Source organism: Lepisma saccharinum, chromosome 13, assembly GCF_977018435.1.
Source record: "Lepisma saccharinum chromosome 13, izLepSacc3.1, whole genome shotgun sequence".
Taxonomy (NCBI): domain Eukaryota; kingdom Metazoa; phylum Arthropoda; class Insecta; order Zygentoma; family Lepismatidae; genus Lepisma; species Lepisma saccharinum.
Genome location: NC_139241.1, coordinates 58,638,790 through 58,651,310, shown reverse-complemented (window position 1 = coordinate 58,651,310; position 12,521 = coordinate 58,638,790). Strand labels below are relative to the sequence as shown.

Genomic DNA, 12,521 nt, shown 5'->3' with positions numbered 1-12,521 from the left:
CTCCTAAACGAGCACCGAAGAAGGTAGATCAACAGAATTCGTCCCGATGTCTCGAAAATGCCGTGCAGATTATTCTAGAGGGACACTTACCTATGCGCGGAGCATGGTAACGTTATCATGTTCCTTTGCCACCCTCCAAAACAAAGTAACGATGGCACGTCAAGAAGCGGGGGTATTCCTTCCCCTTCCAGGATAGATGCTAGCCATCCAACAGTTTTCTCCAAGCAGATGGAAGTCGCAATTGTGGAGAGGCATGTATTTGGAAGGGTGAGGATTGGGATTGACACCGAAGGAAGTGCGGGTAGCTGCGTACCGTTTTGCAGTAGGAAATAATGTGACCCACCCTTGGGGTGAGAACAATATTGCTGGAATAGATTGGTTTTGGGCATTCATGAGAAGACATCCCGCACTGACGTTAAGGAAACCGCAAGGCTTATGAAGATCTCGTGCTCAGGGATTAGACAGAACATACACTGAACGATATTTCACATTACAATGTTACAATGTTATGGAAGAGAGTGGAGTGCTACATAAGTCAGAGTGTGTTTATAACAGGATGAATGTGGCTTCCAAGTGGATAACAGGCCTCCTAAAATTGTGTCCAGAAAAGGAGAACGAGAAGTTGTATTACTGACAAACTTGGAACGAGGAGAGAATGTCACGCTGTGTGCTTGTTGTAATGCAGTGGGGTCTTACGTACCCCTGTTAAAAATTTTCAAAGGAAAGCGGGTAAAACCTGAATTTGGAGATGGTTTGCCTGCTTGTTCTATTGTGGCCATGAGCAAGAAAGGGTACATCAATGACAAGGTATTTGTTCAATGGTTACAACATTTTACGAGGTACAAAACGGAAGGCAAGGTTGTCTTGATTCTTGACAATCATGTGAGCCACAAAAGCCTAGAAGCGCTGACCTTTTAGTATACATTAAGGATACTGTTTCTTCACTGATTGTTGATCCAAATTGTACCGCACGGTGATCAGATTTGTACCTGCCTAGGTACGATTCTAATCAAATTTTATCCGACCGAAATTTCGTTCTGCTGTCTACAGTAGCAGAACTACTAAAAATGTCATGTTATGCTAGCGTCTTTAGTAATAGGTAAACATTTCATTGGCACAAAAACTGTAATTTTGCTGCCAATTTTTTTCAAGTTATATTGAATTTAAGTTTTTGTGATCGAAAATGTACTACCTTACCCTAAGTTGATAAAAAGAGACCCTCGATTACACATCAAATGCTAAACAAGTATAAATTCAATATTTAATTTTGTACTTGGTAAGTTATTCGGGGGATCCAGACCCCTGGACTCCCTCCTCCTAAATATGTCCTTGATAGACAACCTACCGAGAACTGTCATCCATTGTCCTTCTCTTTCGCGATCGTTGCAGCCTACGAAGGCATGGGTATAATAGCTTCCGCTGTCGATGTACCATTTCAAGAGTATCCTCTGAAGCGCCTGCGCCTCGTACGAAGATTCGATGACCGCAAGATGGCCGCCTTCTTCCTTGCACACCTCCTCTGCATCGTCCCAGGATTCTACATCGGCGTGCATTTTATACAAGCCCATGCCTTTGTTGTTTTCATAATCGCCGTATCTTCCAAGAAATCGAAGATAGCCTGAAAAGTTTATGCAAAATGCTTCAGCAGCGTTTTTACACATTCATATGATCAGTATTTGGAATGTTATGGGGCATTTCATTGTTACGGGTGATATATATAATTTTTTAATTTTAAATTTGAGAATCAGGGCCAGTAGTCACAGTTATTCATTTCAGAATATAAGTATTCTAAAGTTACCGTTGCGTATTGAAAATTACTTTTACGGTTTATTTGAGATGAATAACTCATTAAAATGTTTCATGCATGAATTGCCATGGGACTATTCTTTCTTCATGGATAACATCAAAATACTAACATTAATTTTCATTAAAACATGAGGGGTTGTGGCGCATGGCCGTATTTAGAGGGGGGGTTTCTAGGGTTCAACCCCCCCGAAACTTCTGACATGTTGGATTAATGGAAGTTCAGAAACCAAAATCTGTAACTCATTTCCAAAAAAATATTCGCAGTTTCGCAAGAATACAACAGGGAGGTAGGTAATGCTGAAACGATCGTGCTAGAATTTTGAAACATTTGGAATTCTGAAATTTGAGCGAAACAGATTTAATTCTCGGAATCGCAGCTCACCCGCGACCCCTCGATTTTTAATTCTGCTGTCCTCTTTCTAGTGTCAGACTGAAAATTCCTTTATGATTGTCCCTAAATTCCCTTTCCAACGTTAAAATTCCCTATCCGATAAGGTTTTAAAGTCCCATTTGATAAGAGTTCAAACCTAGGATCTCCAGTTTTGTAGAGCATTACGTTTGCAATTAAGGTTACAATACATGCACCAGGCTAAGTGTTAAAAAAGAAGTGGTTACACAGTTTTCAAAATTCCAAAAATTTAGTTTTAAGGTCAAACAATAAAAACTTTAAGACTAAAATTTTCATCTAACTTTTAAAGCTTTTTCTTCAAGGTATTTTAAATTTAATAACAAAGAATAATAATTGTGCATTTTAATACACACTGTATAAAACGTTAAAAAAACTCATCTGCTTGATAGAGTAAGCCTCCTCAATGATATAACAATAGCAATATTATTAATAATAATTAAGGAATAAAATTGGTTTATTATGAAATTTTAAATATTGTATAATTATTGTTATTAGGCCTATTTCTGTTGTTCAAATTTCTGGCAATGCCCATGAGAACAATTCTGAATGGACCCCCCCCCACCGATTTTTTTTCTGCCTAAGGCCATGTTGTGGCGTAACTTCACTTTTCATGAAAATTGAATTACATATATAACTTAGAAGTGTGAAGTATTAACATTTCAATGCTAGAAGTAAGTATCTTATATGTTTCAAATTCTTACTCATAGAAGCACCACGTTGTTTGTGCTCCAACAACTAAACATAGGACTAAGTTATCTAAATATGCCTTTTTCTCAAAACTGTATTAAATGGAGATACGACACTTATGCTCTGAACCCCTTATATATGTAATTAATCTCATAATTTCCAGCTATAATTTCAAGCACACTCTGTTCTACTACATTAAAAAATCATTTCTCCTATCTGCGATACTTAAAAATTCTTGTAAACTTGTACAAACGTCACCAGCGTAGAGACTCACATCAGGGTACCCTTCTGGTAAGATTGAAGATTAGTTTTAACTAATTATTTTCCGAGAAGTCACTTCACTAATTGCAAATATCGAACAGCAATAATGCAATAAAAATTCATTCTCATTACTCGAACAGAATTAGGCATTTTTCTGCTTAATGGTTCTAGAGATAATGGAGGACAAGAAGTTTACCACAGACTTGCTACAAGATTGGGAACTTAGAGTATACCACAGAAGGTTAACTACAAGCTATATCTGAAAGACACAATATAATCTGATTTAAAAACACAGCAAATATTGCTGTTTTACGAGGGAGAATCAAATGAAATCCTTAAAAGTCCAACAAAAATTGCATGATAGACTGTATATAGTTCAACTTTATATAACGCATCAACTATTATTCACAAAACAATCTCAAGGCTACAACACTGATCACGCGAACTTCAAAACGCCATATTTGTTATTTTAATATGGCGCCTCCTCGACACACTTGCACCAGTGAAGAACGGTGATTTTTTGCACACTGGAAGAATAAAACGTACAGAAATTCTTCCGTAAATGAAAATTCATTATCTCTATTCATGCTTACCACACCAGCAAGTCCACAATTGAAGAACGAAGCTCGACGAGGGCCTCAATTTGCAGGTGGTCCTTGCAGTGGCTTAAAAGTGACTACACGTACATCCTAAAGATTATTGTTCTTAAAGTATAGGCACTTACTCAAACTTGAAATTATATGTAGATGAGCGATGGGTCTATGCTGAAATGCAGCCAATTTGTGATTGATTGAGTTGGCGTTTTAAGTCCACTTTATGCACAGAAAGGCTAATTGGGACTGGATATACAGTCTAAAGTGGGATCCGAACCAATATGTGCCTCCACCCGGTATCGAACCCGGGACCCCTTGATTACAAGGCAAGGACGTTACCCCTGCGCCATCAGAGAGGGTCGCAGCCAACTTGTGCAACCCTACATGAAGAAATCTACTAGATAATAAACAAAGACAAATGACTCTCCCTTGTAGATTGAAATTTACCTGAGCTGTCAAGACTAAAATCGTAACAGTACCCATCTGGAGCGTTCACTGGACGAGGAACACTCGTTAGATTAAGCATCAAGTGAGTGAGCAGAGTTAAGTTCATGTTTGGAGTTTACCTGTAACAGAACAAAATTGTTCAAGTTAATATCCTTTACAATGACATTATCAAACTCACTTGAATTGTAGTTCTTCTTTGTATCGTAACAGGTTCCCCTGATTAGAGAAAAGTAGCAAGCCAAAAGCAATAACCTCCTTCGTCGGCCGTTACTCTCTCAAGCATTCAAAGAATGCTAGGTCAGTATTAAATCAATCCTCCTGGTTGATTGAAAGTAAGTTGCTGATCAACTGGTATTAGGGAGCAATAACCAGGTGGTGGAAGAAAGGATAAGTGAGAGGGTAACAGGCGACGTGAGGTCTTTTGCTTTGGATCGAGGAACGAGGAAGATCGGGGAGTTTGAGCGAGCCTGCATAGCGCAAGTCTAAGAGTCTTCTCCGAGGAACTATTTACCATCGAATAGACAGGTAACATCCTTCTCTAACCATGTTGATCTAAACTAGAAGATATAAACCAATTCTTCGTGTTGTGCCATTTCCATGTGTGAAAAGTAACCTCTCGACCATTACCATCACGTTATCTGCCAAGGGCGAGTGCTTACCATTGAGGATGAATGAATGACAAAACTACATCACCCAAGCATAATGGTTAACATTCTTGGTTTGATCCCACGAACCTCGCAGTTCGTTACGTGGATGGAGATGCTGGAATTTTCATTCATTTCAATTTGAAATAAGTGAAAATTAAGAATCTAGAACAAGGATTTCAGTCATATATTTTTTTATTATTCATATACGCTTGATCAGTTACGCTTAATCAGGACAAGAAAGGATGAAACTCATGATGAAAATGTTAAATCTTTAACTGTTTACGTACGCATTTAAAATAGAGAATTCATAAGTCGGCACGCGTTTTTTTTTTTTAATGCTAAAGGTCAGGGGAAATTATTCTTGCTATGATAAATGTCGAGTTCTAGCACAGAGGATGAACCGAATGAAACTTTTAACCAAATAATTAGATTGGCCGAAAGAACTCTAAATTCTAATTTAGATCAAAGCGGTCCTAGCGCAAGCTCCACGCCAATAAGTAAACGCAGCTCAATAAATACCAGACAACGCACCAAGTTTTAGAACAGCAATTTTACAATAAGGAAGATAACTCACCCCCATTTGCGTCTCCCGGGATCAGCCCTGAGACAAGAACCTTAGCTCGTAATTCATCCTCAAACCCAATTAGGAACATGGCTATTTCACACTTTGTTCACCCTATGATGCTAGAAAGTATGCAATTTCAGGGTGTAGCAGGGGAAGATATTTCTAAATTTTTGGACAAATTTGAGAGCCTAGCCATTTTAAGTGGCTGGGACAACGCAAAGAAATTAGAAATGTTACCAGTTTTGTTGGGTGGACCAGCTTTAAGATGGCATGAAGTTTGGTCTCAAGTACAGGAAAATCAAAATTGGACTTATGACATTGTAAACACCAAACTTCGCGAGGAATTCACTGGGTAGAATGCATCAGCAGATAAAACATGTAGGTCAGGGTTTGTTACCTGATTACATAAGGGAAACATATGACAAGGGTTATGGATCAGTGCCCGAATTGCTCACAGATTTAAAAGCGTTCGAGAAGACTCAATATTTAATGAGGCAACGTAAACTGCAAGAAATTGCATGCGAAGCTCAGAAAGAGAATTTATTTTTTCCTTCCGGCGGAACATGCATGCCACAGCAGTATATCAACTTTCAAGGGATGAGTGCTGGAAATCGCGATTAAGCATATGCACAGGCTAATCTCGATTTGAATGAGAGTGTCTAGTCCTTGCAAGATGAAGTCAAGAAGTTAAAAACAACAAAAACAAAAACATCGAACCCAGGAGTCCAGGCTCAAGAAACCGGACTAGAAGCACAATTAGCTAGCCTTACTTTGAAATTAAATGAAGTTATTGAAAAACAGGAAAAGCAAACGAACACTGATTCAGAACGCCATAACCAAAATACAAATAATACAAATAGAGGCGAATTTCAAAGAAACAATTATGATCGGGGGGCATACCGGGGTAATTACAGAAGAACAAATTACTATATACTACCAAGAAATTACAGGCCGAACATTGAAAATCGCGACAGATATTACAACCAACGTACACAGGGGCGTGGGCGCGGACAACATTCGTGCGGATTTTCATCTTCCTCGCCGCGAAGCGGAGGAGAGCAGAGCGAGCGACGTGAAACGCAGCGCTGCAGGGTGTGTGATTATCCAAATCACACAGAAGATACGTGCTTGCGAAATAGGGACAATTTAAACCAATCTTAACTACGCATTACAGAGACGAATGCGTAGTGACCGATAGCAAACAAATAACGGTTTATACTTTTCTCCAACAAAATTTAATATACATAAAATCGAAAATTTCTTGTGGACTGTGGATCGGAAATCAGTGTTTACAGTGATAAGGGTATACCTCCAGAGGCAAAACATCTCAAAATTTCCACAGCCATTCGGGGGGGGTCAAATCATCATCTCGCCATAAAAGAAATTGTTATCATAACCTTTTCCATAAATGGTCACTATTTTAAACATGCTTTTCGCGTTGTTCCAAATTTTGAACACGCGACCATACTGGGTAATGATTTTTTAAGGGGCCAAAAGACAACTTTAGATTTTAATGAAAATCGGCTCACTTTACTTCGATTTAGAACGCCTCCGCCAAACCAGATTAGAACTGAACACAAGAAAGTCATCGATGTGTCTGTAAAATTTGCGAATCTGATGAGTACTGCTCTAGTGCCGGAATATATTGCTTCTAAGAAAATGAGACTCAAACCCAGGACTCACTTGTGTGTACCAGTAGAACTTGTAAATTCAAATGACAAGAAATTAAGCTTTCTAGAACCAGATTTGCAATTACAGGCAAAAACAGGGTTATTAGTGCCCACAGCTGTCATGAATACAGAATCACCTTTAATTGAGATGACGAATCCTAATAATTATAATGTCATAATCAGAAAAGGAGCACGCATTGGTACAGCTGAAACTTGGGAAAGCCCCAATTCAAGTGAGGAAAGAAATGATGAAAGTGCTCAGGTTAATGTAGTCAGAGAATCCGGAACCAAACCCAGTACAATGCCAGATATAAGTAAACTGGATATAAATCCAGCACTGGAGCCTCATCAGAAGCAGAAACTTTTAAAATTATTAGAAAAGTACATAAATGTTTTTGCGTGGTCAGATCAGGACATCGGACGGGCCATAAATTACACCCATAAAATAAGACTTAAAGACGATTCTGAATTTCATGTTCCAGCATAACCTATTCCAGTACACTTGCGTTCAGAAATAAATGAACACATAGACACTCTTCTGGAAAATGGTGATATAGACCCGGCTACGTCACCTTTTAATTCTCCCATCATACTTGTTAAGAAGAACGGTAAATATAGAATGGTGCAGGACCTTAGGGCTCTTAATGCAATGTCTGTGTTCGATGCCATAGCGTTACCGAATATTGCCGAAATTCTTCACAATATGGGTGCAAACGGTATTACTGTACGGCAGATTTAAAATCGGGCTATTTTCAGATACCATTATTTGACGATTCCAAGCAGTATACCGCTTTCACCATACCATCCAAAGGTCAATTTGTCATGAACTTCTGTCCTATGGGGCATGTTACGTCACCAGCGGTAATGAAGTGTTCAGCTCGCGTGTTCCGGCCTAGATACAAATAATTTCGCCTTTTATGTAGATGACTTATTTACATTTTCTAGCACGTTTGAAGGAATGCTGACGACTCTAGAACAAATGTTCATTTGCTTACGGAAAGCAGGTTTAAAGTTAAATTACGAGAAATGTAGTTTTGCCTACAGCGAGGTAGTAGCGCTTGGCCACAATGTGGGACACCAGGGATATCGAATTTCAGATAAGATAATATCATCAATAAAAACTACAGGACTCCAACTACAGTAAAAACTGCATATTCCGGAATCTCTATAAGAAGGAAACCTGTAAAAAGAAGTCCCCATACCTGAAAATGACCTGCTTAAGGCGGAAACCTTCTTAACGCGGAAACGGAACACCATTTAAAGACCAACGAGATGTTTTTATTCTCAGTAAGACGGAAATTTCTTCCTTTATTTTTTTGGCTCGTAACAAAACAATGCAATACTGTAAGTGGAACGCGCCTCTGTTGCCACTCGCTTATCGGTAACATTGTCGATATGAAAGAATGCGCTACAATACTCATAGCTGTTACGATTCTGTTTCTTTCTTTCATCTCTTACCTTTATCTCCCCCTTACTTTGTCTAGTTCTCCTCCGTTCTTTCGTCATCTTTCTATTTTGCTTGTTCTCTCTCTTTCTTTCTTTTTCTTCACTTTTATCTGAATCTTTCTTCACCTCTCTTGTTCCATCTTTCAATCTTTCTCTTTCCCTCTATCCACATCGCGCTACGACACCAGGGGTCTGGGGTTCTAATCCTGGCATGGACATGGATGTTTGTGAGTGTCCATTTTACTTCGCTTTTTGTGCCACTTTTGGCTAATTTGCAAAGATAGGGATGAGTAATTATATGATGAAATTGATGAATGTATCGCATTTTTATTCATGTACGTACATGCATTACTACTCTACATTATAAGTAATGCGAAATGTAAATCTGTCTTTCCATTATTTCCATTATTTCTATACTGTATTTAACGTCAACCCTGTATAAGAAGTAAAACTGTTAAGACGGAAAATTTTGCTCTGAACCATCATGTTCCGGGATAGACAGGTTTTACTGTACTACCAAGAAAATTAGAATGTTCCTTGGACTATGTTCATACGTAAGGAAATACATCAAATACTTTCAGACATCGCTATGCCCTTACAGAAATTGGTCGGCAAAGGCAAAGAGTTCACGTGGGGCCCGGAACAACAAGCAACTTTTGAAAAATTAAAAGAAGCATTAATTTCAGCTCCTGCCCTACTTCCTTACAGTGCGGAAAAGAATACCAAAATGTTTACGGATGCGAGTCCACATGCAGTCAGTGGCGTGCTCATGCAGCCTAATGCACAAGGAGAATACCAGCTAGTCTGCTTTTGTAGCAGAGTACTTAGTGAAAGCGAGAAGAACTAAGTGTCATCGAACAAGAATTGACAGCAATTTTACACGCTTTCAAATCCTTTCGTTTCTTTTTGGTAGGATGTCACTTCGATCTTCACTCAGACAATAAAGCTATAACATACATTAAATCAAATACAAATCTCAGTTTGAAATTAATTAGTTGGAATATTTTACTGGAAGAGTTTTCATTTACTCCTATCCACGTGAAGACAACGCAGAACATAGCGGACCCACTAAGCAGGGAGTGTGGAAACAGGCCTCAAGAAAACGACACCGAAGAACAGCCGCCCGAACCCAGGATCCTACTAATTTTGGACGACACTGTAGATGTGGCCAAACACCAGCGCGAGGACTCCTTTTTCGGCCCAATAATCAGTTTTTTGGAAGACCAGGACAATGGGGAGGAGGGGATCGAACCCCCCTCTCGGTTCAAAGACAAACCTATCTTTATTTGTTGGAAGACGGACTATTGTACAGACAGCACAGACTAGGTGGCAGTACAAAGAAGCTCTTGTGTATCCCAAAATCATTGCGAGACCAAATCATCGAAACCATGGACAGTTCGCCAATTGGAGGAGCACATTTAGGTTTTAACAAAACATACAGCACCGCTCTAGAAAGAGTGTATTTCCCGGATATAAAGCGATTCATCCAAAAGAAAATAAGAAAATGCATCACTTGTCAGCAAAATAAACGAATCACGGGATTGCCATATGGAGAATTGTGTACGTTTCCGCCACAAAGGCCATACCAGCGCATTGCAATAGACTTCTCAGGACCTTTTTCAGCATCGGGAGAATTACGCCACCGTTATATTATCGCCGCCACAGATTTCGGCACCCGATACATGATAGCGAAGGCTGTAGCCGATACATCAGCTAGTACAGTAGCAGGATTTTTATACGACGAAATAATACTACGCTGTGGTACTTTAAGTGATATATATACGGATAGAGGATCCGGTTTCACCTCAAAACTATTCCAGGAATTAAATGACAAATTGGGTATAAAGATCAAGTTTGCCCCTGTTGCACAGCATAACTTATTTGGCCTACAGTAGGTAAATAATGGTGCATTACAAAGTATGATGAAGCACTATGTTAGCTCAAATCACACGAATTGGTCTGACTACTTACAACCAAGTGTATACAGCTATAACGTCACAAAAAATCATAACTTGCGATTTTCTCCATTCTACTTGTTGCACGGCTTTGAATCAAGATTACCATGAGAACAGGCTTTACATAACAACAGCCGATGCCAGAACGTAGCAGACAAAGTTCGATTTCGAGTACTGGAAAAAGCCAGAAAAGCAGAAGCCGAAAATCTACAGAAGAGACACCAGAATCTTAAAAAAAAATAAAAAAATACTATGACAGGAAAAGGAAAATATTCATTTCGCTCCAGGAGACAAGTTGTTGATATACGATGCCAACCAAAGAATCGGGACCGCTAAGTGCTTCAGTGGACTTTTCAAGGGGCCAGGGACGATCCTTGAACAGGAAAATCCCAATACATACAGGATCCAGTTTAAATATAAACGAGGCTAAACCATTATTGACTCTATAGCGATTCAACGCCTAAGGAAATATTACCCCCCGGATGACGGATCAGGCGAAGAGAACGAGAACGTTGAAGAAGAAGAGGAAGAGGAGAATATACAGGAAGAAGCAGTTCATTAAGATAAGAAGAATAACGCTCGAACAACAGGTCTCAAATTATAACATAAAAAGTGCTTAAATTTCTTTTTTTTTTTTTTGTACGGCTTTAATTTACCAAAAGGTAATCAAATTACTCTAAATGCGATGAAATACACCCCCAGCGGTATAAAAAGCACCAGCATAAGATTATGTCACAAAAATCTCTAGTATACATGAAAAGAGGACAGAAGAAGAAGCGCCAAGGTATTTAAAATGTATTCTCCATGGAAACAAGAATACTAGAAAAAAGCTACAATAATCGCAGACTTAAACAATACGAATTTTCGATTTTGGATGACGACCCAAAAATCGAAAAGTTTAACATTTTGCTATTGGCAACCAACATCTATGCTAAGGATATCTAAAAATGACAAGAGAGAACATATTCTCCATTTTTTGTGACATTAGTAATCATCGCATAATTATAGAACAATTTTTCTTTTGCTTTTCAGATGGGCGAGCTCAAATAAGTTTTTCACCTCCCCATAAATCCGTACCAATTCCTCGTTAAACATCAAACTGTAAAGTTTAAGTACAAAGTGAGACGGTAGCAATAGCATTTAGTTAGTAGCGAAACAGCTCAGTTACTAAGTAACAATGCAAATTTTAGGATTTTTATTAATCATAAATTGTTATCTCTTAGATGTTAAAGCCTTATCCTTCCTACAATTGTTAAAAGAATCTTTTAAATATCCCCATAATATCTTTACGGGATTAATTTTAGCCATTTTCATCTTTTGCCTCATTTTATTTATGATGACATGCTATTTTCATTGCCAAAGCACCAGGCCTGTTTTAACAAAGAAAGAAAGTAACGAAGACATATATTTAACCAACCTAAATAATGACTTTTCTTTAGTAGAACATTTGTACGACAACGTAGGTACAACTCTGGAACATTCAGCCCATCTTTATGTCAATGTACCCCCTCCCCCTTCTTTTGTACAGTTAGGACAAAAAGAAACCTGCAATTATTAGAGCAAATTCAGATCAATTCATATTCGAGAATAGTAGCGAACCCAGTTTGTCACCCCTTGTACAGTGGAACGAAGAAGTTTTAGTAAGGGAATCCAACCCCAGCACCTGTGTACAATACACGCAAACCACTTCGATTTCCATCCCCCCACCCAGACAAGCGAGATAGCAAGTGCCCAAGTACCTATCCCAAGCCAGGAATCACCCGTCTCACACGATGAAATCCCAAGTAATCCTTGTAACAGAGAGAATAGCAATAATAATTCTTCCCCAGTAACAATAAAAATTAGTTTCATCAATCACGACACTTATGACGACCTCTCAGACTGAAAGAAAATCTCCCGTCTTAAGAACATCTTCGTCCTACATTGACTGCCTGCCTGGTAATTCTTAAATAAACCCAGTGGCGAAGCGTCCTATGAGGCCAGGAGGCCGGGCCTACCCTCGCCATTACTCTTTTAAAGGTGTATTTACTTATTT

General features: G+C 38.8%; 1 protein-coding gene across 4 annotated transcripts in view; it reads right to left on the bottom strand.

Annotated features, from left to right (window-relative positions):
* Positions 1-12,521, bottom strand: part of LOC145997324 (uncharacterized) — a 90,797-nt gene that overhangs the window by 30,897 nt on the left and 47,379 nt on the right. For 2 of the 4 annotated variants that reach the window (XM_083134239.1, XM_083134241.1), the window contains exons 2-3: positions 4,204-4,322; positions 1,346-1,618 (exon numbers count right to left, since the gene is read on the bottom strand). In XM_083134239.1, the coding sequence (XP_082990365.1) occupies positions 1,346-1,618; positions 4,204-4,309 (379 nt within the window). In that variant the 5' untranslated portion in view covers positions 4,310-4,322. The remainder of the gene's footprint in view (positions 1-1,345; positions 1,619-4,203; positions 4,323-12,521) is intronic. The other 2 variants (XM_083134238.1, XM_083134237.1) reach the window with 1 other exon arrangement.